This window comes from Salvia splendens, chromosome 4 (assembly GCF_004379255.2).
Source record: "Salvia splendens isolate huo1 chromosome 4, SspV2, whole genome shotgun sequence".
In the NCBI taxonomy this organism is placed as follows: Eukaryota; Viridiplantae; Streptophyta; class Magnoliopsida; order Lamiales; family Lamiaceae; genus Salvia; species Salvia splendens.
In genome coordinates, this window is record NC_056035.1 from 25,045,008 (window position 1) to 25,071,148 (window position 26,141).

Here is a 26,141-nt window from a genome sequence, read left to right on the forward strand (position 1 = left end):
CACGTCCAGCAGCTTGCAATCTTCAATGGTTTCGGAAAAATCAATCATCTCAGCTTGTCTGTTGGTCGCACTACCGGACCGGTCGCTCGGAGAGAGAATGGTATTGAAATCTCCTCCAATTAGCCACGGCACACCAGCCGTGCCGTGTGTAAGCTCCTGCATGCTGTCCTAAAGTGGGTACCTCTCCGCTCGCGTACATTTTGCATATACCGCCGATATTGCGATGTTGCTAGGTAGGCGGGGTGAAGACAGGATCCCATGCAAAACTTGTTCCGAGTCCATCTCGCTCTCAAACTCCGCCCCTTTTTCTACCAAGATTCATATCTTCCCGTTGGTGTTTGAGCCTTTGAAGACCAGCCCCAATGCCTTGGAGTACTTCACCGGGTTGGGTGTCGTAAACGGCTCCATTATTGCAAGGATATTGACATTGTAGGTTACTATTAGTCTTTTTAGAACGTTTTGGGTTGACGCATTCGCGATCCCCCAAACGTTCCAAAACATGCAATTGAAAAACATAATTAACAAGTAGGTGTCGTACCTGGTGGGCATGGAGGGCCCCCTTGAAAATTGATGATTTGGCAATCATTTCCATTTTGGTTCTGGACTTCCTTCTTGCCCCGGGGTTTGTCGGCATGCCGATCAAGGCTAGGGTGTAAGACAACCTCAACATCCTCAGCGTCCTGATACTCATCTGTCTTGAATTCTCCCTCGGCCATGAGGGCGTAATATTGGTTGGAACTAAGAACCGTCCTTTGCGCCAGGGCCCCGTCCCCCATGGCCGAAGAGCAAAAGATAACCGTGACTTATTGGTTGTGGCACGATCCACTTGGATCGGTGTTCCTAGGAGCTTACCAATGGCAAATAGAGTCGATTGATCAAAGTGATGGATAAGGAGACCAATTAGGTTGCACCAAATCGCCGCGATCGGAGACTCACAAAAAGAGTCAAAATCCGGGGACCATTTGAAGACTCTCATGGGGTTTCGATCAACAAACCACACCGAGGTGCCTTTCGGGCCACTAAGCAGCCGAGCATAATCCCCCAAGTCCTCGAATTGAACAAGAATATGTTTAGCATTAATGTACTTCCACGTATAATCTCGGTTATATCTGATATTATCAAGGGCCTTTTGAATTTAAATGAGATGCCAGAATAGAATGAGAGAACTTACCCATGATGGCGTGCCCAAGACTCGTTGCTAGCTTTTGAATTTCCATTGATGAAAAGTAGATAGCCGGCCGACCATTCGAGGTGGAGGCATAGCCGATGTTTTGAATGTTTTCCGGAATGAACACTTGCGGTCCCTCGATGCTTGGAGTCTTTCGGACCATGTCCGCCATAGACCTCAGATTTTGCATGTGTCTCTCGGCATGGTCACCCTCGTCGGGCCGGATGGTGCTAGTCGAGCCCCCCGAGAGGTTGTGTATCATGTGGTCCATGTTAGAGGGCCTCCCATGTTCCCGGTCCCTTTCTGTCGCAGTTACCTCGGACATGGGTGTGTCGGCGTGGTGTGGGCCCGTCTCCCCGGCCCTAACTTGAGGGAAATTGCCCGTCGGGTTCGGGTTTGAAGACAAATGGCCCATCATGTCTTGGTCTAGCTGGTCGGCCGGCCTTGCTCTCGGGGTTGGCTTCACCGAGCTATTCTCAAAGGACTCTCGGATCTTCCGAGTCCTACCTCGCTCAAGGGGTGGAAAATCATCTAAAGAAAGGGCATTGGGCATGACAAATGCTGGTTCAGGTGCCGACGTGAGAAGGGGATGAGGCTCCGCCACCAAATGCACTTCCTCCGGCTGGGTCACGGCGAGGAGGGGTTGCGCCGCCATAGTGTCCATCTCCTCCGTCGCATCAAATGAGAGAAGGTGCAAGATATTGTCATGATTTGGCTGACTTAGCTGCCTAGGGATGGCAACGAGTGAGGCACTTTCTAAAAGAGATTTTGTTCCTTTTTCCATTTAAGGAATGTTGACTTTCACTTCCCCCAAGGACATTTGCACATCCCATAGGACTTCCTTGTCCGCTTGGAAAGAGTGTGGGAGTTTGTCCTCATCTTGGTTGACAGAAGTCACATGGCCGTCGAGCACTGGATGGAATCCGGTGGTGGCCCGGTGATGCCGTTGCCGTCGTGGACGCTAGAATCCGGTATCTCCTTCACATAATCGATGGGGTGTGCTACACTATCCAAATTCGAATTTGCATCATCAACTAGGTCTGAGAGAACCGAGGAGAGGCTCGCCTTGCATTTTGAATTCTTGGGGCCGAGGCTGTCGTCGCCACCAAAGGAGAGCTTCTTCAGTAGCTGTTTGTCTTCCGGGAGGGGTGAGGGGACGAATCTTTTCCGACCATTTTCTTTAGAGGGGGAGCCGAGGTACCTTTTCGGATTTTGCACCGAAGTTTAGTGGCTTATAACTTCAACTTCATGCTAGGTGATTTAGGGAGAGGGTCCTCGGCCGTCCGGAAGACCATTTGTTGGTCCGTGATGGAGCGAGGGACCTCGGATCCCGGAGAGGGGTTCGGCGAGTGTTCCGGCATGACCGAACGTGTGCAAGTCACCAGCCGCACCGGGGGGTGTACGAAGGTTGGCGGTGCGAGGCTAGGCAACAAACGTGCGAAGGTCGTCGGCTGTCGGGGTCGTAATAGGAGCCTGGAGGTGGTGTGTTGTGGTTGGGGCAGAGGTGGATGGAGAAGGGGGTTGGGGTGGGCGGCGAAGAGTAAGCCGTGGGGAACCGTGAGGGTGCGGAGGAGGATGACCGGCGGTGGGAGGCAAAGGGTGAGACAATAGGGTGGAGTTTTTTCTAGAGAGAAGGGAGAGCTTCTACGTTATGAAATGAGCTTATACGATATGACAATTACAATAATGTTATAGCGACCAAAATGATCGTATCTTGATGTTATTATTACCTTACAGAGATCTTACAATTTATGTTTGCTAGTCATTTGGAGTGAATTGGTTTCCTTTTTTTTCCGAACACCTTCACGGTGGAGGGTTGAGTAGGACCCTCATCCCCTATATATCATCAAAACCGAAGAGTTTTACCAAAGACCATCCCAAAAGTGGATTGTCTTGCAAGAAGCAACAAACAAACAAAACAACTATTACAAAGGGAAACAAAAAGTAAGTACATATCAGATGAAACTGCATATTCATCGAACCAACAACAATCCCCAGCGCCACCCCAGGCCAGCACCGCGCCTCCTACCCCTACCTCCCCATCTCTCGCGGGGACTTCTCAATAGCAACATCATGGGATACCATACGTACACTTGGGCCAAGGATACATGGTCTTCAAGATATTTGGAGAGCTGGCCTATCTAATTCTATGGCAATCTTTAACTGGCGTCTTCTGTCGAATCGCATCCCGGTAGATACAAAACTTCAGTGGAGAAAGATCGAGCTGGCCTCAAAATGCCAATGCTGCCCCGGGAGCCCTAATATCGAATCCCTCCAACATTTATTCATCCGGGGCCGAGGAGCATGTAGCGTGTGGACAGAATTTGACAAGTGGTTTGGGGGCTCGGCCCCTTCCCTCCGAATTAATGACACGATCCCGGAGAGATTAGAAGTGTGGGAGATAAGGACCCAACAAGAAGGTAGGAGGTACCTCTGCCGAGTGATGCTTGTTAGGGTTTTGTATACTAGAAATCACCTTTCGAGTGATTGCATACTGTAAAACTCTAATGGTTATTTTCCAATAAATGCAACAGATTATTTTTGTCATAATGTTGTTATGTTTTACATTTAATGGTTGTTTATTGCATATTTAAATGTATGAGCAAACGTAACAAAGTCTAAGTCTTTGTTTTAGTAGACCGGTTGTGGGCGTCGTCCAATTTAAGGTAACATGGTCAGTTCTAAACAAAGAAAAATAAGAATTTCACAACCTAGATAGGCCTAGACTACCTATCGCGAAAGGTTGCAATGTCAGTCCGATTATTTCTAAACCTTATTGAAATAAGATGACGTTGGCGTGGTATAACACTGAATGGATCTAACAGCAAGATGAGTCTTTATGCTATCTACTGAAAGACGAGGTCTTGATAATTAATTTCTTAATCAATGTACGTTAGCATTGAGCATACGATATTGAGTATCCACTACTTTGACTTACCAAAGGTGCGGGTTTTTCGTAACCCAACGACCAGGTATATTGGGTAGTGGTGATCATTATCTAGAGGTGCTAGGATTGCTACTATGTTGAAACATGCGCGATGAGAGTCTCGTTTGATAACATCCACAAGAGGAGCTCGAAACGAGGTTTTATTATTCGGAACCTAGCTAGTTGGAGTTTGATTACTCTATGAATAATAAATAAGAGTTTCTTGTTGAGTCCACTCTTGGAGAATAAAATATGTTAATTAATTAAGTCCATAAAAGATAATAATTAATTAATGGATGTTTCTATCTTAAGCACGGGAAATAAATTGAATGCGAATAAAGGAAACCTGGAATACTTGTAATTTCGGATTTGGAAAGGCAGTGCAATATTACTTCTGTAGTGGCTGCTTGTAATATTCCAATATAAGCTTATATTAAATTGTGGGTTCAATTTAATTAGTAAAAAGCTAATTGGGTGAGGCCTGATCCAAATTCTTCCTTAGATCCCTGACTGGGCCCAATATGTGACTTATATAAATAGGAGAATAAAGGAGACAGAAGATATACACTTTTGAATACACAAAATTTTCGTCCCCCTCTAGAAAGAGAGAGCTCGAAATTTGAGCTTCCTCCGTGAGCAGTTTCTGTCTTCCATTATTCGAGTCCTAGTACGTTAGTGAGATTTGCCCACACAAATATCAGCGTATAGTCCGGGACACCAGTCAGAAGATCCGAGGTCTTGTATTGAAGATCTTCACGTGGAGACGGAGCAAGCCATCATCGATTCTTGATTGAATCTACGAGGTAAACTGGCTAATTCCGTAGTAAGCATGTTTTAGGGATTTTATATGCTAAAGCATGTTTTAATTCAAGTTATGAGCATGATACATGTGAAAATTGCGTGAATAGAATTTGTCTAAATAATCTGCTAAATAGATCAAATTCATGTGATCGGATATTGAACGTACGCTTCCGCTGCCCACCCCTTCATACCTTACCTTATTTTGTGGTTCATTTGGGCTGAGCAAAATCGGAGCCGGCATGAGCAAATCCAATTCAAGCCGTACAATGTGGTGTGGCAAGTTCAAATGTTTATCCATAATAACATGGCCAATGGGAGCATCAAGCCGAAGCATTGGCTCGGGGTGAGATTGTCAATGAATATACCGAATCAGGCCGACATTAGGAACCCGAGACCACTTGTCATGCCGGTTAAGTGGCATCCTCCGGAAGAGACGTGGATAAAAGTTAACACAGATGGAGCATACATGGTAACACGGGATAGAGCGGGAGGGGGGGCATTGTGCGGGACCATTCCGGGAAAATGCTTGTAGCCTTCGCAACCCCTTTAGAGGCTCATTCGGCCTTGGAGGCCGAGCTCATGGCCCTCCACCATGGACTGGAGATGGGTAAGGAATTCAACCAACCCATTTGGATTGAGTCCGACGCGGAACAAGCTATCGCCCTCTTCAATGGTACCGCATGGGGCCTGGCTCAGGTTCGGCGATCCATGGCATGCCTTTTCATGTTCAAGAGGCATCACACTGTCCGCGCAACTTTCATCCACCGGGAGGGCAACAAAGCGGCAGATTTGCTTGCTAAGATAGTCCTTGAACAAGAATCCTGGACGCGTATCACCATTCCCAACGCCCCAAGAATGCTTAAAGCAATAGTGTGATTGGATGTAATGGGAGTCCCCAATATTCGGGTTAGAGATAACAATCATGAGTAGGTTTGGTACCGGGATAGGGCTGTGGCGCCGTTTTCCCGCGAGTTAATTGTTCCCCTTTGTAGTGTTTTCTGTTTTTCTGGCCTAAATGTAATTCTGACGGGAGTAGGGTGAGGTCCGGAACCTTTGATACTGGACCGTGCAATACTCCCTTGTTGTTTCCCTTTCGGCACATCACACTCGGGTGTGGCCGCGTATTGTATTTTGAACATTTTGGAATATAGGGATGAGGGACCCACGAACCCTCCACCGAGATGGTGTTTAATTAAAAAAAAGGTCCTCGATGAAGCCCTCAATCTCCCGATTGGGGGGGCCACATGCTACACTCATTGAGCTAATGCTCGACTCATTCGAACCCTGTTTATCACTCCCAAATGTTACCGTAGCAACATTCTCCTTCAAATGCCAATTATCGATGTGTGGAGCTTTGCTTTGCATATCGCCCTCATGAACCTTACCTTTCCTCTTTCTCGACACCAATTGGAACCCATCCTCATCCACACTTGGTTAACTCCTACTAGCCACTCTTGGCTTTGACGATTCCGCACCCATGTACCCTCAATGTTCTTCGCTTGGTTGTTACAATCTTTAGCCTTCTCCGAATGTCCAATGATCGATGAAATGCCGGACCAATTATCCGCCTTTGGGCGCCACTCACGGCGGTTGATCCTGGGGGCAAGGCTCGAGTAGTTCTCCTTGGTTGGTGCTCGGCGATCCTTGTCTCCACCCCGAGCCTTTCTTCCCGATGCATGAAAATCTTATTTCACATGCCCAACATGTTTACAATTGGCACACAACAAGGGGATACGGTCCCATGCCACTTTGTACCTTGAATCTTTACCTCGGATAGTGAGGATGATTTGAGATGTCAATCTCTACACATATCCTAGCAAATGAGAGCCGACTTTGATGAATTGTGGCATGATCGGCTTGTAGTGGCTTGCCAAGGAGCTTACCGATTGCCGTGAGGGCCGATTCCTCATAAAGATGAGCTGGGATTCCCATGATGTTACACCAAACGGCAACAATTGGTGACTCAAAGAACGTGTCAAAATCCGGCGCCCACTTGAACACCCTCATCGGATGGATATCAACATCTGAATTTGGACTTCCATTAGGGCCATTTAGTACCCTAGCATAATCGGCCACCTCTTGAAATAGGAGTAAAATATGCTTAGCATTCATGTATTTCCATGTGAATGCACCAATTAGCCCCATGCCACTTAGGCTTTTTTGAATTTAGGTTGTGGACGGGAGCGAATGGGAAAACTTCCCGACAATGGCTAGCCCTAGTTTCTCCGAGAGATAATCCGTTTCTAAATCGGAAAATGCGAGCGATGGCGTACCTTCATAAAAGCCGGATGTCCCCGAAGGCTTGGTTTTGCCGGCGTCCAAAGGGATTGGCTCGGGGCTTTCGGTTTGAGGCCGATGTACCCTCCACGGCCCCAGTCCCCCCACGGTTGAATGGATCCCTTGCCGTCTTAATGCTCGCCGGTGGTGCCAGCTTTTCCGGTGTTGACTCCGGCGGCTGTGCCACGGGGCGCGGTCTCCCTTGTATGCATCAATGCCAAGATGGAGAGAGGTAGAAAATGGTGTTGCTTTTGAGTACAAATTGTCATTATCCACAATTAGACCATCATTTTCTTCCCCATGCAAAGTGACCTTTGTCTTACCTCTTTTTGTAAGTCACATGCTTCCAACACATCACATGTCACCCCATCATCTAGCTTAGACCCCATGTGATGCATTGTACTTGCAAAGGTCGGTTGTTGGACCAGCTCACTCTGGCACGCCGGCGTCGGCGACAATCCAGCCACTTCCTCGGAGTTGAGATTTTACATTCCAATCGTGGGAGGTCGCCCGTCATTTGCCATTTGAGCTAACGAGCTCAACATCTCCGTAATATGGGCTTGCCCAAGTTCTGGCGTTCCCTTCCCTTCATCATGTGCCTCGGCGGCTAGATTCTCGGCCATTTCAAATACCATCTTCTTTTTGGCCCTACTAACTTCCGATCTAAATTCAGAACCGGCGCAAATGAGGGCTCGTCGTGGCTTCTCCAGATGCGGCTTACCTGCCCGCTTTGTTTTGGGTCTTGAAATCGAGGGGAAGTTCCATTCCGTGACATCCGTGACATCCGTGACATCCCCCTCCGGCATCTGTGAAGCTTACATCCGTGACATCCCCCTCCGGTAGCTCACCTCCGGATTTCACCATGAAATCAGGTGTAAACACATGTCACCTCCAGCCGAACAAGAGATACCTTGACCGAGAGACCGTGCGTGCCCCTCGGCTGTCCCGGCGGGGAAGACGCCTAGGTTACCGTCGACGTCGAGGATTTTTGGAGAGAGAAGTTAGAGAGAATGGAGAGCATTTTTTCTGGCCGGGGCTGGTCCCTCGAACCACTCATCAAACTCTTTCCAAATTCGGAGTGCGCCATGTCCTTGGATGAAGAGATGTTGAAGAGATTCGGTGCTTGGCCTATGGGGGCAGCATTCGCACTTCGAGGCCAACTCAATTTTACACCATTGGAGTTTCAAATCCACCGGTATCCGATTTGAGAGAATGTGCCAGTTAAAAATGACTAAGTAAAGAGTAAGAGCGGCCTTCCAGATATCATCAAGGCCTTGAATAATCGGCCTATGTGTTATCAAAGTCTCCCACGTTGTGGCCAATGTGAAGTCCCCATGCCGGGATAGAGTCCATCTCGGGATGTCCGGTTCCCCGGGGATGATCGGTGATTCCCGGATCTGTTTTACAATGTGCTATGGGATTCCGGCTTTAGCTTGGAGTAATCGTAGCTTCGGCTCGTCCCACACTCCATCTCTAATCAAATCTGAGATGAAAGTCGAGTCGGCGCCCCTCTCATCCATGCAGTGCTCTCGGAGACCCGAATCACCGAGCCAGATATCATCCCAAAAATAGATCTTACCCTCCCCTAGCAACCACCGAATATAGGTTGTGCTTGAGCCCTTGCTTTCAATAACTGTTTCCATGTTGGGCTATGTCTCCCGGACGGCATAGCTGTGAGCGGGGAGGAATTGCGGCAATACTTGATCATCATATACCTAGCCCACAAAGAGTTTTGTTCCCGGAAGCGCCACCAAAGTTTGATGTTAAAGGCACGAAGGACTTCCTTGGATCTACGAATGTCGAGCCCTCCTTCGTTGTTCGGTAGGCAAATTTGATCCCACCCGATCCAGTGTGTCTTTTTTTCTTTCATTTGTAGAACCCCAAAAAAAGCGAGCCAACTGTTGATCAATTTGCTTGAGCGTCCCTGCTGTTGGTTGAAATGCTTGGAAGATATGGATTGAGACCGCCTCAAGTGTACTCTTGATGAGCGTCAGTCTCCCCCCAAAGAATAGGTGTCGATGTGCCCAGCCGGATATTCTTGCCACGATCTTCTCCCATAGGAACATGAACATGTCGGTGCGTTTAACTCCTCGGTACATAGGGACACCCAGGTACATAAAGGGAAGAGTACCTCGAGAGAAACCGCCCTCAGATTGGATTGAGCCTGCCCAAGCCACATGCTCCTCGGCGACATAGAAGTTACTCTTCGAGAGGTTGATTTGCTGGCCTGAGACGTCCGCATACTCCTCCAAGCACGCCCTAAGCTTGCGAAGAGATTCCGTGGCCGCTTGCGAGAAAATGATGATATCGTCCACGTAGACTAAGTGATTAATTTCCATGCACCTGCGGGTGGCTTTGAATGTCATATCTCTATGTCCCAAGATAAGTTTGTCGAGGGCCCTAGAGAGGTAATTTGCAGCAATAACAAACAAGGCAGGGGAGATGGGATCTCCTTGCCTTAGACCTCGGGTGGACTTAAAGAAGCCCGAAGGTGCACCATTGACAAGTACCGAGAACCAACAAGAGCCAATGCATCTCTCGATCACGGAGATCCAATTTTTGGGGAAGCTCATGCGCCGTAACACCTTGAAGAGAAAGGGCCACTGGACCCGGTCATATGCCTTAGCCATATCGATTTTGACCGCAACGTTCGGGGCTGGTGCACATTGTGATAATTCATGGAACATCTCCTGAGCGAGGAGAACATTATCATTAAGCAGACGACCCTTGACGAAGCCGCTTTGGTTTTGCGCGATAACGTTCGGTAGAAGGGGCGCAAATCGCTTCGCGAGGATCTTGGTGATAGCCTTGTTAATGACGTTGCAGAGGCTAATATGCCTAAGTCACCCCATGTGTCCGGTGATGGCTTTTTGGGGATGAGGACAATACTAGTGGCTGTGAGGCTTCGGGGAAGGTAGGCCCCAAGGAAGAACTGCTTGATCGCCTCCACTACATCCGATTCTACAATTTCCCAACATGCTTGATAGAAGGTTGTCATGAAACCATCCGGTCCTGGTGTACTGTTACTGGATATATCAAAGATGGCTCGTTTTACCTCACCCGCATCAGGTGGCTTGGCTAGGTCCTCATTTTGCTCCAAGGTCGGGAGTTGTTGGATCAAGCTGAGGTCTGGCTCGGCCAACACCAGAGGCTCGGGGGCGAGAAGGTTGTGGAAGAACTCAACCGCCGAGTTTTTGATCTCCGCCTCGTCCGTGATTTCGCGGCCATTAACCTTGATTTTGTGAATATGCATCCGGATCCTCTTTTGCTTCACCCAACTTTGGTAGAACCTTGTATTCTTATCTCCCTTCACGAGCCACCTGAGGGTTGCTTTCTGCCTCCAGAAGTCCTCTTCCATCGTAAGGAGAAGGATGTAGTTGGCGACGAGTTTGTTTATCACCACTCTGTTCCCGGGCGTCGGCCTTTCTTCAAACTCAAGTTGTGCCACAGCCATTTGTTCTTCCATATCCCAGAGATTATTGTGGATGTTCCCGAACGTTTCCTTATTCCACCGTTTCAGGGCTTTTTTAACCCTAGCTAGATTGATCTGCAAGTTGAGGAGCCCCACGGCCTCCGTTGGAACCCCCCAATCATTTCGCACGAGGTCGCTGAAACCCTCATGCCGAGCCCACATATTCTGGCATCGGAAGGCTCGACCTCCGTAATGGGTGTTTGGGAGTTTGCATCTAACCAAGACCGGTCCATGATCCGAGGCAACTCGGGGAAGGTTCATTACCCTCGTAGCCTCAAAAGATTGAGCCCACGGTTTGCTCAAACAGGCCGGTTTTAGCCCAAGTGTAACCTGAGCCATCAACTCCCACGTCCAGCAGCTTGCAATCTTCAATGGTTTCGGAAAAATCAATCATCTCAGCTTGTCTGTTGGATGCACTACCGGACCGGTCGCTCGGAGAGAGAATGGTATTGAAATCTCCTCCAATTAGCCACGACACACCAGCTGTGCCGTGTGTAAGCTCCTGCATGCTGTCCTAAAGTGGGTACCTCTCCGCTCGCGTACATTTAGCATATAACGCCGATTTGGCGATGTTGATAGCTAGGCGGGGTGAAGACAGGATCCCATGCAAAACTTGTTACGAGTCCATCTCGCTCTCAAACTCCACCCCTTTTCCACAAAGATCCATATCTTCCCATTGGTGTTTGAGCCTTTGAAGACCAACCCCAATGCCTTGGAGTACTTCGCCGGGTTGGGTGTCGTAAACGGCTCCATTATTGCAAGGAAATTGACATTGTAGGTTACTATTTATCTTTTTAGAATGTTTTGGGTTGACGTATTCGCGATCCCCCTAACGTTCCAAAACATGCAATTGAAAGACATAATTAACAAGTAGGTGTCATACCCGGTGGGCATGGAGGGCCCCCTTGAAAATTGATGATATGCCAATCATTTCCATTTTGGTTCTGGACTTCCTTCTTGCCCCGGGGTTTGTCGGCATGCCGATCAAGGCTCGGGTGCAAGTCAACCTCAACATCCTCAGCGTCCTGATACTCATCTGTCTTGAATTCTCCCTCGGCCATGAGGGCGTAATATTGGTTGGAACTAAGAACCGTCCTTTGCGCCAGGGCCCTGTCCCCCGTGGCCGAGGAGCAAAAGATAATCGTGACTTATTGGCTGTGCCACGATCCACTTGGATCGGTGTGCCTAGGAGCTTACCAATGGCAAATAGAGTCGATTGATCAAAGAGATGGATAGGGAGACCAATTAGGTTGCACCAAATCGCCGCGATTGGAGACTCACAAAAAGAGTCAAAATCCGAGGACCATTTTAAGACTCTCATGGGGTGTCGATCAACAAACCACACCGGGGTGCCTTTCGGGCCACTAAGCAGCCGAGCATAATCCCCCAAGTCCTCGAATTGAACAAGAATAAGTTTAGCATTAGTGTACTTCCACGTATAACCTCGGTTATATCTGATATTATCAACGGCCTTTTGAATTTAAATGAGATGCCGGAATAGAATGAGAGAACTTACCCATGATGGCGTGCCCAAGACTCGTTGCTAGCTTTTGAATTTCCATTGATGAAAAGTAGATAGCCAGCCAGCCATTCGAGGTGGAGGCATAGCCGATGTTTTGAATGTTTTTCGGAATGAACACTTGCGGTCCCTCGGTGCTCGGAGTCTTTCGGACCATGTCCGCCATAGACCTCGGATTTTGCATGTGTCTCTCGGCATGGTCACCCTCGTCTGGCCGGATGGTGCTAGTTGAGCCCCCCGAGAGGTTGTGTATCATGTGGTCCATGTTACCGGTCCCTTTCTGTCGTGGTTACCTTGGACATGGGTGTGTCGGCGTCATGTGGGCCTGTCTCCCCAGCCCTAACTTGAGGGAAATTGCCCGTCGGGTTCGGGTTTGAAGACAAATGGCCCATCATGTCTTGGTCTAGCTGGTCGGCCGGCCTTGCTCTCGGGGTTGGCTTCGCCGAGCCATTCTCAAAGGACTCTCGGATCTTCCGAGTCCTACCTCGCTCAAGGGGTGGAAAATCTTCTAAAGAAGGGGCATTGGGCATGACAAAGGCTGGTTCAGGTGCCGACGTGAGAAGGGGATGAGGCTCCGCCACCAAATGCACTTCCTCCGGCTGGGTCACGGTGAGGAGGGGCTGCGCCGCAATAGTGTCCATCTTCTCCGTCGCATCAAATGAGACAAGTTGCAAGATATTGTCATGATTTGGCTGACTTAGCTGCCTAGGGATGGCAACGAGTGAGGCACTTTCTAAAAGAGATTTTGTTCCTTTTTCCATTTGAGGAATGTTGACTTTCACTTCGCCCAAGGTCATTTGCACATCCCATGGGACTTCCTTGTCCGCTTGGAAAGAATGTAGAAGTTTGTCCTCATCTTGGTTGACAGAAGTCACATGGCCGCCGGGCACTTGGACGGAATCCGGTGGTGACGTGGTGACGCCGTTGCCGTCGTGGACGCTGGAATCCGGTATCTCCTTCACATAATTGATGGGGTGTGCTACTACACCATCCAAATTTGAATTTGCATCCTCAACTAGGTCCGAGAGAACCGAGGAGAGGCTCGCCTTGCATTTTGAATTCTTGGGGCCGGGGCTGTCGTCGCCACCAAAGGAGAGCTTCTTCAGTAGCTGTTTGTCTTCCGGGAGGGGTGGAGCCGGTGTACCTTTTTGGATTTTGCACCGGAGTTTAGTAGCTTTTAACTTCAACTTCATGCTCGGTGATTTAGGGAGAGGGTCCTCGCCCGACCGGAAGACCATTTGCTGGCCCGTGATGGAGCGAGGGACCTCGGATCCCGGAGAGGGGTTCGGCGAGTGTTCCGGCATGACCGAACATGTGCAAGTCACCAGCCGCACCGGGGGGTTTGTACGAAGGTTGGCGGTGCGAGGCTAGGCAACAAAGGTGCAAAGGTCATCGGCTGTCGGGGTCGTGATGGGAGCCTGGAGGTGGTGTGTTGTGGTTGGGGCAGAAGTGGATGGAGAAGGGGGTTGGGGTGGGCGGCGAAGAGTAAGCCGTGGGGAACCGTGAGGGTGTGGAGGAGGATGACTGGCGGTGGGAGGCAAAGGGTGAGACAATAGGGTGGAGTTTTTTCTAGAGAGAAGGGAGAGCTTCTACATTATGAAATGAGCTTATACGATATGACAATTACAATGATGTTATAGCTACCAAAATGATCGTATCTTGATGTTATTATTACCTTACAGAAATCTTACAATTTATGTTTGCTGGTCATTTGGAGTGAATTGGTTTCCTTGTTCGCCAAGTAAACCCAAATATACAGAGATAGAATCTGAAAGTAAACGTGAAGATGGAAGCTCCACCTTCTCTCTAAGAGCCTTCCACCTATTGTCCCACGTTATTCCTTCTTCCGCCAACCCACCACTCGTCGGCGGCGGCCGACCTTCACCTTGCCCCACGCTAACCACCATCACCCCCACCGGCTCCCGTCTCATCATTCCTCAACATCCGTTCTGAGCCCAAACTATCTCCCGAGCAACCTTCCGTCCTTCCGGACATGCCGGATGACCCGCCGAGTGAACCACCCCCTTGCGAGGGAGAACGAACCCCCTCGGATCATCAAATGAAGTTTACCTCGAAGGAATCAAACTCTCCGAAGGAGCCTTCTAAGAAAATGGTGTTGAAGGCTGCCAAAGCAAAAATCAAGGCTCGTAAGAGTACTCTGGCCCCGGCTACTAAAGGGGACGGTCGGAAAAGATATGTTCTTTCTCCACTTCCCGAAGACATGCAACTAAGGAAAAGAATCGACTTTGGGGAGGATGATGGCTCCCCGGTTGAGAGCCCTAAATGTAGAAACGCCATCTTTCCGGCGTTTGCGAGCCCCGACATGGAGGACACTTCTCAAGTGGAGGAGAATGAGCACGATGGAAAGGAAGAGGAGATTGAAATGGTAATCCCACTTGAGGTCCGAGATGGAACTTCCGACTTGGTGCCTTTCTCCAGCCAAGATTCTGTCCAAGATGCCAGAGAGGGGACGGCGGACCACGACATAAAGTCCTCTCAACTGAGCCATGAAAAAACCATTGTACTTGGTGCTGCAAAATTACAAGGGGCCTTGGGGGAGGAGAGAGTCAACTTGCCCGATATGGATATGGGAACAAAAATGCTTTTGGAAAGTAGTTTGATTCCTTGCCACAATGGAGAGTCACATGATGCACTAGCCGTTGGAGACTATTTGCAGCCGGTATCTACCAATCTTCTCCAAGTTGCCTCCTTGGAATCAGCGGACATGCTAGACATCCTGGCAGCACAACCACTCCTCAACGCTGGCACGGCGGAGTCCGGCCGGCCGGCGGCCGAGCCAAATTATGCACCTCAATCAGGTACGACCCGCTCCTTGCCATCTCTCTCGTCCGCCTTCAAGGCATATCAAATGGAGTTCCCACCCTTGGAGAAAGGTTGGACTTTAAAGATCCGTGATTCTTTCGAGAGCGGCCGGCCGAAAGGTGCGGGGATGGCGCCGAGTTCATGTTCGAGTCAGCACGCACTCCCTAACACCCATTTCAAGCCGGGTACGGGAGAAGCCACCACGGCCTCGGCCAGCATGCCCGAGGTCCCGAAAAATGGGGTTAGTCCGTCGGCCCCTAAATTCAGGGTAATGGCCGACCTCTTTAAGGCCAATCCATCAGCCACAACGAATGGGCCACAACGAATGAGCCACAACGTAGTAGAGAAGTGGAAGTTGGGGCTGGGTCAAACGGCAATTTGTCGGCCAATGGTGCCGAGACGGGCTCGAAAACCATAAATTCGTGGCGTTCAATGGCGGACACGATCAAGGGGGCTCCCGACCCGAATGGACCACAAGTGTCCGTGCCCGACAAGATCCAATCTATTGGATTTGCATCAGTCTCAAATGGAATACCATCAATCCACTTCTCGGGCCTGGAGATCCGGAAGCTTGCCGAAACCTTAGGGCACGCCATCGTAGGTAAATTCTCACACTCTATCCCGACAGCCGGACAAATTCAAAAGGCTCTCAATAACATGAAATTTCAATGTGGTTTTACTTGGAAATACATTAACGCTAAACACATTCTCATTCAATGCGAGGAATTGACGGATTATGCTAGGCTCCTTAGTGGCCCGAAGGGCACGCCGGTGTGGCTCATTGATCGGCATCCAATGAGGGTTTTCAAATGGTCTCCAGAGTTCGATGCTTATTGTGAGTCCCCGATTGCAGCGATATGGTGTAACTTAGTTGGCCTCCCGATCCATTTATTTGATCACTCAGCCCTCTTCGCCATCGGCAAGCTCCTAGGGATGCCAATTCAAGTTGACCGAGCCACCGCGAACAAAACAAGACTTTCCTTTGCGCGCATTTGCGTCGAGATTGACATCACAAAACCACCCCCCGAAGAAATCATACTCGATATTTGTGGAAGAGAAACGGTTCAACAAGTGCGGTGGGACAAAATCCCAGCCTATTGTCGGGAGTGTAAGCACATCGGACACTCGAGTAATGTTTACTATGCTGTGGGGAAGACCGAAAGGCCACCAAAGAGAAATTACAACAATGTTACCCCTCAAAAAGCAAATCAAGACGAAAACGGCCCAACCAAAAAGCAAGTTAATTTTGAGGCCAAGCCAAACGACAACAATGAGTGGAGACGGCAAGGAAAAAACAAAGGAAAGGGAACACCCCCGAAAGCTAGGCCGAATGGGGAAAAAGGGGGGAACCGGTTTGGGAGGGCCCGGACATCGTGGGGGACCTTCACGAAGATAACGGGCTTGGAAAAGGCCAACTTAGCACTAGTTCGGTTCGAGGTGAGGAAGCCGCCACTAATTTTTCAATGGGGCCGAGCCGATCCAAGTTGAAAGATGAGGTATCAATGGATGTGCCGTGGGAACATGGAGACACAACTCGTCGGCTGGCTTCGAGCTCCCGAGGAGGGTCCCGAGGGGGATCGAGAGGGAGATGGCGATATCCCACATCAAACCATGGAAGGAGTGGAGACGAGTGGATGGGCAATGTTATGAGCACAAACAAGTATTACTCGCTCATGGCCAATGGGGAATTTGATGTCGAAGGATGTGGCGAGATGGATGCGGTGGAAATGGATATTCAAACCGTTGGTGCACAACCCAAGGACACCCCGTTACAAATTGATGCCGGCACGCACACGAGGGAGGAAGACCATCAGATCGTCATATTCCAAGGAGGGCCTTCAAACCTTCCAGGTACGACCCTTCCTTGTTAATCATGTCTTACAACCTCATGTTTTGGAACGCTAGGGGAGTCGCTAATGCATCGACCCAAAACGTCCTAAAAAGACTAATTAAGCGTTATAATGTCATGTTTCTTGCAATAATGGAGCCACTTACTAATCCCGACCCGGATCTGTACTCTAAGGCGCTGGGATTAAAATTCAAAGGATCAAATATATCCGGCAAGATATGGGTATTTGCCGAGGAGGGAGCCAACTTCATCATTGAGGAGGATTTGGACCAAGTCCTACATGGAAGGCTAACTTCGAACCGCATGGCGAACTATATTTTTATCTCGGCGGTATATGCTAAATGCAATTGTCACGACCGCCCATACAAGGGTACCACAACGCGGCGATCGTGACCGACATGCATGGATAACAATTTAAAAAGAACATCTTGATTAATTTAAAGGAAGAAAAACAACTTAGGTTGAAGAGTTTAAAATTAAAATGTTTTTTTTTTTTTAAAATACATAAGGTAAAATACTTTTAAAAGGACAACGGGAAAAATTAGACTTAAGAAATACAACCACTGAATCAAAAGTTGAACAAATACTTAACTTAAATCTCGAAGAATAAAATTTTCAAAAGACATCGTAAACACTAGTTCAACGCTCATCACCACCATACATGTTCAAACATAAAACATAAAGGAAAGATTAAGTCTTGAGTCACAGTTCAAGTTATAGCAGCGGAAAGTACGGTTTAAGGAGAGTCAAGGACGACGCCTATGTATGACGACACAACGCATCCTAAGTACTTAAGTCGGCTCAACATCCACCGCAACATCCCGCTCAACCTGCACATAAGAAAATAATATGCAGGGCTGAGTACTTGTTGTACTCAATGGGCTCATGCCGAAAACATTTTAACAATAGTTATGTCATCCATACCAGTAATCTCGAGTTTTATGTAGTAAGAAAAAATCACGAGAAACACAAAAATATTCAAGTCTGGCCAGACAATTTATCTCCCCACTTTTCACATCAATCCATCAATCACAATCACAGTGCGACGAAAGTGTGGCCACACTATTCGCCCACGAGACCGGCCGAATTGCAAGGACGGCTCACGATCCCACCAGTGTACACAGCCCGATAGGGTTTACGGCCCTACTCGGACCCGAATTCGTTTCACAACACAGCCATATAGCCTAACGGAGTAAACTCATACGAACTAGGCATCAGGCACACAATCTCATAACAAAAACAACATGGCATGACATAACAGTTAAACCACCCTTATATCTCCACATAATATTTTTCGGAAAAGTAAAGAGGTTTGAAAAGAAAGCCCACCTCGTTCGCTTAGCAATTCACAACCCAACTTAGCAACTCTCGATCCTCGAGTTCACGACTACACAACACCCTTGTCAAAGACAACACAATTAGTTTCCCCCAACAACATATTACTATGCATGTCCTATCGATTCTCTCGTCGTTTTTCTCAAATCCCCGACCCGACATACGTCACAAAGATGGGAGAACACATCGTAACACATTTCGATTTATCACACGTGATCACATCATTTAGACACGTTCCTTGGACATACATGTATCATATAATACTTTTAAACATGAAAATAAGAGTTATTTTAACAAGGCAGAAAACTGACAGAACTGCGCGACCGTTTTGTAAAAATCACTATAAATTCACCCGACCTCAAAAGAAGCTAAATTTTGGTCACAATAAACTTTCACACCGAAATCACGTCATTTAGTCAGTCATATCACATATTAAACTCTCTGGTCGTAGCATACAATTTCCGACAGAATTGCGCAGTTCATTTGAAAAATTCACCATAAATTCATCCGATGCCTAAAAAGGCTGAAATTTAACACGACTCAGAAGACACTTCAAATTTTCATATAGTTCAAGAAACACATCAATCGGAGGTCATTTGGTCAGTCAAACAGAAAACGAAACATTCATGGCGAGAACTCACGTTTCTGGCAGATTTGTGCAGTCAACTTCAAAAATTTATTAAAAATTCATTTTTCGATAAAACAGGCTGAAATTCACACGAGACAAAGAAAACACCTTGAAGTTTACTCAGTAAAAATTTCGTAGCAAAATTCGTTCGTTTAATGGGTCAAATACAGATCATAAGTCACTGGTCGTGCATCACAGATTTCTCGTTCAAGTTCGAAAATAGGGTTTTTAAACTTCCACAACACAACCACCGATTTTTCATGCTCGAAAACACATAATCATGCTTACACGTTCCTCATACACATATTTGCATACAAACTCATATTATTCACCAATTAATTCAATCCAACACACATGATTCCAATCAACAACGTAAAAATTAAACAAGTTCTTATGAACACACAATTTCCCTCCCGCTAAAACTTGCGATCTATCAAACCTACACTCTCTACATGCATGTAGGACTCAATACATGGTTCAAAAGAGAAGGAGAAGAAAAAGTGTGCAAATATACCTTCCTTTACAAAAACCAATCGGTAGAAGCGAAGAACGAAGCGATTCGTCGGAGATTCTTGAAGGTAACTTCAATGGATGCAAGAATAAGCTTGAATGGAAGATTTTTGGAGATGGGAGAGTGGGAGAAGAATGAAAAACGTGTGGGAGAGGGAGAGAAGAGAGGGGTCGATTTTTGTAGGGAGAATGGGGGCTAGGGTTTGTTTAATTGCTATTTATTTGTTAGGTTTAAAATCCCACACATAAGGAATTAATTAAATTGGAGGAGATATATAAAAAAAATGAAATTCCCACAATTAAAATAAAAAGTAGGCGTGTGGTTTGAAGGTGGGGAAGTCAAAATTTTGTGATTTAATTACAAGGAAATATAGCAATATTTACTTGGAGAGAATATTCATAAATTAGGAAATAAAGGTGAATATTTCATAATCAAGGGAACAAAAATAAATTAAATCTCCAAGTAGGAAATAATAGTGTAGTGGACGAATATTTGTGGGGGAAAGCACAAGGAAATTATTTAAATCCCCAATTAAATAGAATAGGAATTAAATTAAGTAATTTCTTTATAGGAAAAAGGCTCCCATAAAATAGGCAACAATTAATTAAATTCCCACAAGGAAAAATAATGCAAAGGGGCGTGTGATATGGAGGAAAAATAGAAGGAAAATATTCACATCCCCAATTAATTAGACATGGGAATTTATTTGAATAAAAGGGGGTTCCACAAAATAGGAACAAATAAAATATCCTCTATATTTTATTGGAGGGGCCGAAAATTATTAGGCTAAAATAGCCAAGGAAATGTTCCAACTCTCTATTTATTTTGGGTGAAGAAATAATATGTGGCATGATTTAATTGGATTTAATTTAAAAGAAGAGAGTCAATAAAGCACCAATTAAATCAAATGAAAAATAATCCAATCTCCTATTGGAGATTTTCGAAACTCCCAAGGATAAAAGGATGGAGTTCGAATTTCATGTAGTGTAATTTAAGGTCCATTGGTTTGGATTTAATTTGGAATAATGTCCCAAAACAATTAATTAAATCCACAAAAAGAAGTACTATTTCAATAATTTGGGAGGGCCGAATTTTTCAATGAATTGACTTGAGAAAGAATAAGTGTATGATCCTATTTTTTTTTTCCACCTTGGAATAACATAAAATCTCAAGCTCGTCATTCCACAATAACCACGTCAATTTATTTCACACAAAGCACTTAATCACATAGAATCAAACGTTTCAGAATTCCCCAAAATTCCAATTACATAAAAAGAAGTCACAAAAGTTTGGGATGTTACATCCTTCCCCTCTAAACAGAAATTTCGTCCTGAAATTTAAACGTCTCACGCAAACAGCTCGGGAAACTTTTCTTTCATCTTCTCTTCTAACTCCCACGTAGCTTCCTCGGGACCATGGTGCTTCCACAACACCTTCACGGACGCTATCGACTTGTTTCGAAGCTCTTGTACCTTCCGATCTAGTATTGCTTCGGGCCTTTCCTCGTAGCTCATGTCGGGGGTTAGGATCACTTCCTCTTGATGAATCACATGTTTGGGGTCGAACACGTACTTGCGCAACTGCGACACGTGGAACACGTTGTGCACGTTCCCAAAGCTGGGAGGTAACGCCAATCTATACGCTACAGGACCTACTTCGTCGATGATCTCGTACGGTCCCACAAAACGCGGTTTCAGCTTGCCTTTCACTCCAAATCTCACAACTCCTCTCGTCGGGGACACCTTCAGGAACACTTTGTCACCAACGTCGAATTTGATTTCCGTTCGACGCACGTCAGCATATGATTTCTGCCTATCTTGAGCTTCCTTGATCCTTGCACGGATTCGATGCACAATTTCGGTCATCTCCTTTATGGCGTCGGGTCCTAACATCTTTCTCTCGCCAACTTCATCCCAATAAAGTGGGGATTGACACTTCCTGCCGTACAAGGCTTCATACGGAGCCATATCGATCGTCGCTTGATAGCTATTGTTGTAGGTGAATTCAACCAATGGTAGAACCGTTTCCCAACTTTCCCCTCGATCTAAGACAACTGCTCGCAACATATCTTCAAGTGTCTGAATCGTCCTCTCGGACTGCCCATCCGATTGCGGGTGATATGCAGTGCTGAAGTTCAGTTGTGTGCCCAATTCGCATTGCATACTCATCCAAAACTTTGATGTGAACTTGGTATCGCGGTCGGATACGATGGTCTTTGGCACTCCGTGCAATCGCACAATCTCGTTCACGTAGAGCTTTGCTAGTTTGTCCGCGCCATAAGTAATCTTAATCGGTAAGAAGTGTGCGCTTTTAGTAAGTCGATCAATGATCACCCAGATCGCAGTGTTGCCCTTCTGTGACTTTGGCAAACCCATCACGAAATCCATAGGTAGATGCTCCCACTTCTATTCGGGAATTTCGAGCGGTTGTAACTTCCCATATGGCCGTTGGTGTAAGGCCTTCACTTGTTGGCATGCTAGACATCGTTCCACAAATGACGCTACGTCTCCTTTCATTCCATTCCACCAAAACCGTTGTTTCAAATCCCAATACATCTTCATGCTACCGGGGTGTGCGGTATAAGGCGTGTCGTGCGCTTCACTCAAAATCTCCTCTTTTAGCACCTCATCGCTTGGCACACACAATCGTCCATCATACGTCAAAGCATTATCCGCCTCCTCACGGTAATGATCAAGCTTCTCGGCTCTCACCTTCGCACGTAATTCCTCCAACTTTCCATCACGTCGCTGGGCTGCTATGAGCTTGGTCTTCAAATCTGGCTCAATCACTAGTGTCGCCAATCTTGCACCCACTGTCTCGGGCGCTTTCACTATCTCCAAACTCATCTTGTCGAACTCGTGAATCAATAAGCCAGTTGAGGTTGGTTCTTCCTACTCAAAGCATCGGCGACCACGTTCGCCTTGCCCAGATGGTAATTAATACCGCAGTCATAGTCTTTCACGACCTCTAACCAACGTCGTTGTCGCATGTTTAGCTCCTTCTGCTCGAAGAAGTACTTGAGACTCTTGTGATCGGTGTAGATTTCGCATCTCACTCCATAGAGATGATGTCTCCAAATTTTCAGTGCATGCACCACTGCTGCTAACTCCAAATCATGCGTCGGAAAATTCAACTCATTCGGTCTCAACTGTCGGGAAGCATATGCTATCACCTTCCCATCTTGCATTAACACACATCCTAGTCCTACTTTCGACGCGTCCGTATAGACGGCGAAGTCCTTGTCGGGTTCTGGTACCGCTAGGACTGGTGCTGTAGTCAATTTCTCCTTCAATAGTTGGAAACTCGCCTCGCACTCTGGCGTCCAAACCACCTTGATTCCTTTCTTTAGTAGTTGCGTCATCGGTCTCGCAATCTTGGAGAATCCTTCAATGAATCATCGATAATATCCTGCCAATCCCAAGAAACTGCGGATTTCACTTGGTGTTTTCGGCGATTTCCAATTCTGTACGGCCTCGACCTTTGCTGGGTCTACTTGAATCCCATTTGCCGTCACAATATGACCAAGGAAGTTCACTCGAGTCAACCAAAACTCACACTTACTAAACTTGGCATAAAGTTTCTCCCTTTGCAAGTTTCCAACACTGTTCGTAGGTGTTGTCCATGCTCCTCCTCGTTCTTCGAGTATACCAACATGTCGTCAATGAAGACTAACACAAACTTGTCAAGATACTCGTGGAAAACTCGGTTCATCAAGTCCATGAAAACGGCTGGGGCATTGGTCAGCCCAAAAGGCATCACGACGAATTCATAATGGCCATAACGAGTGCGAAAAGCAGTCTTAGGCACATCCTCTCGTCGGACCTTTAGTTGATGATACCCTGATCTCAAATCCATTTTCGAGAATACGCCCGCTCCTCGAAGTTGGTCAAACAAGTCGTCAATCCTTGGCAATGGGTACTTTTTCTTCAAGGTCATCTTGTTAAGCTCACGATAGTCGATGCACATCCTCATCGTCCCATCCTTCTTCTTAACGAACAAAACTGGCGCTCCCCATGGTGACACACTGGGTCGAATGAAACCCAAGTTTAACAGTTCCTGCAACTGAACCTTTAACTCGGCCAACTCCTTAGGGGCCATTCGGTATGGCGCCTTTGATACTGGCGCCGACCCTGGTTCCAAATCAATAGTGAACTCCACTTGTCTGTCGAGTGGCGGTCCTGGCAAAGCTTCTGGAAACACATCGAGAAAATCTCGCACTACTGCCACGTCTTCCACTTTCAAATCCTTCTTTTCCTCCCCATTCAAGTACACCAAATATGCCGGACGCCCTTTTCTTATCATCGTAGTTGCTTGCAAAGCAGAGATTATGGAGGTTCGTCCGTTCATGGAGATCCCATACAAGATAGCCGGCTCTTCGCCCGGGGCTTGAAAAGAAATCTGTCTCTCTTTACAGTGAATCGTTGCGTGGTTCTCGGTAAGCCAATCCATTCCCAAGATTATGTCTACATTCTCCAAAGGCATAACATGCAAAAGCTGGGCCACTATTCCTAATTCTCCTAACACAAACTCTATGTTCGAGCAAGTTCTTACAATGTCAATCAATCCTCCAACCGGTGAAGATACATTCAAATTCGATTCAAGCATAGCAGTAGGGAGTTCTAAGGCATTCACACATGACATGGAAATAAAAGAATGCGAAGCACCCGTATCAAACAGCACAATAATAGGCAATTGTTGGAGCTTTCCCATACCTGCCAAATTCTCCTTGCCCTTGTTGGCTTGGGGTTCCTGCCCTAGATTCCCCTTGAGTGCATATGCCCTTGCTTGCTGTGGGGCCACTTGTCGGATTGGTTGAGGCTGTTGTGGTGGTCTCTGTCCTTGCCCATTCTTCACTCCACCTTTGTTGTTGTTTGGGCACTCTCGAGACATGTGCCCGTTTCCACCGCAGGCATAACACCGAATGCCTCCAACTCGGCACTCCCCAACATGATGCTTGGAGCACCGATTACAGTAGGGTGTTCTCTGCGGGTTTCCCCTCTGATGTGGCACAATTTGGCGCCCATGATTCTGTGGTTGCCGAAAAGTGGAGAAACGCCTCTTGTTGTCAAAAGGAGCTCGGTTTCCCTCCCATTTCCTCTTGTCTCTAAAGTTCGCTTGGGGTGCAGATGGGGTAGGGTTTGTTGTCCTCTCATTCTTGGGCAGTGCTTCCTCCACATCTAAGGCACAGCCCAATACCTCGGAATAAGGAATTCCCCTGCGACTAGCCACCGCTACCCTTATCTCTGGCCTAAGGCCGGAACGGAACTTCGCGGCCATCTTCTCGTCTGTATCCACCAATTCTGGCGCATAACGAGTCATCTCACATAAGGCGCGGTCGTACTCCGTGACCGTCATACTTCCCTGTTTTAAAGTGTGGAACTCCACTACCTTCGCCCGTCGGTAACTCATGGGAACATACTTATTGTAAACTTCTTCCTTGAACTCCTCCCAAGTAAGCGCCTCACGGCGAGCGGGGTCCATAGTTCTCTTCTTCGTTTCCCACCAAAAGTCAGCGGGTCCTGTCAGCTGATACGTCACGCAGGCCAGGCGTTCTCTGTCCGTGCATCCCATAAACTCAAAGACACGCTCAATGTCGCGTACCCATGCCTCCGCCTTCGGGGGCTCTCCCAATCCATCGAACTTGGGTGGGTTCTCTTTCCGAAAGGCTTTGATGTACTCCCTTTCGTTTGGTTGGGGTAGAGGTGGTGGTGGAGGCGGGGGCGGATTCCCGACACTTCCTTCCGTCTGTTCTCCCACATTGTTCCCCACATGCTGACCCCGTCTACGTCTTGGGGGCATGTTGATCTAAAACACAGGTTACCACCGTTGTGAGTACATCGTTATTAAAACATCATCGCTTTCATGCATGCGTACGATACGATAAAACACAAGTACTCAAAAGCACGTGAAAAGGGAAACTTCCATAAATAACGTGGGAAAAGAAAGACATAACATTCGATCGGAAAACAAAAAGGTACTACTTCCATCGTCTTAACAACAGAAGGGAAAAAAAAGGAAACAACATCACTCATCTATCTAGTGTTAAGATCCTCTTCCGGGTCTTCTTCCTCTTCCGGGTCCTCTTCCTCTTCTACGTGATACTCGTCGACCATGCGGAGGGCTTCCTCGATATCCATGCTATGTTCCACATAATCATCCTCAAAACCCGGGACCATTCCTTCTTGTGATAAGGCTTCTCCTACAGCCGTGGGTTTAACCTCGATCACGTCCTTGTCTTCCCATACCGTTTCATCTTTCCCTTCTTGTGTCGACGGTGGTCGCTCGGAACGTGAGTAAATCAAAGCACACGTTAAGGCCTTTAGAAAACCTTTCATGTCGCCAGCCATCATTTGGTTTCTGGGTTCGTACCACGTGAACCGACTGGCTGTTGTTTCCATCCAAGGCTCCCAATTGTCGGGCATCAACTCAAATAGTCTTCTTATGCCACCATAGGCCGTTACGTGGTACCCGCAAACATCTCGCCATAGGGTCTCAAAACGGGCAACAACCTCTCTCAAGGCTTTGCCTTCCTCTCTCTCATAGTGGTCGTAATCGTATATCGCTTGTCGCATTCTGGCACTATACTGACTGCTCTTAAGCGCGGTTCGTTTCGTTCGCACCATCTATGTGAAGACGAAAGTTTCTTTTAAAACACCAAAAGTATTATTGTTTGTTCGAAAAAGGTTCTTAAGTTTGTCGCGTAGTTTGAAAGTTTGTCGTTGTCTTAGCGTTTCATATCTTTGCATGCTGTCGTTGTAGTATTTTCGCGCATAACACACATTTAGCAACATCACTAAGTTCATGCTCACACGTATTCATGCCATATCAACAT

At 47.2% G+C, this 26,141-nt stretch overlaps 1 protein-coding gene across 1 annotated transcript; it reads right to left on the reverse strand.

The window, feature by feature from the left end:
* Positions 1–23,817: 23,817 nt before the first annotated feature.
* LOC121800874 lies at positions 23,818–25,108 on the reverse strand. Its single transcript, XM_042200366.1, has 2 exons — positions 24,506–25,108; positions 23,818–23,826 (listed from the first exon to the last, which is right to left on the reverse strand). The coding sequence occupies exons 1-2, from the start codon at positions 25,106–25,108 to the stop codon at positions 23,818–23,820; spliced, it is 612 nt and encodes a 203-aa protein (XP_042056300.1).
* Positions 25,109–26,141: the final 1,033 nt, after the last annotated feature.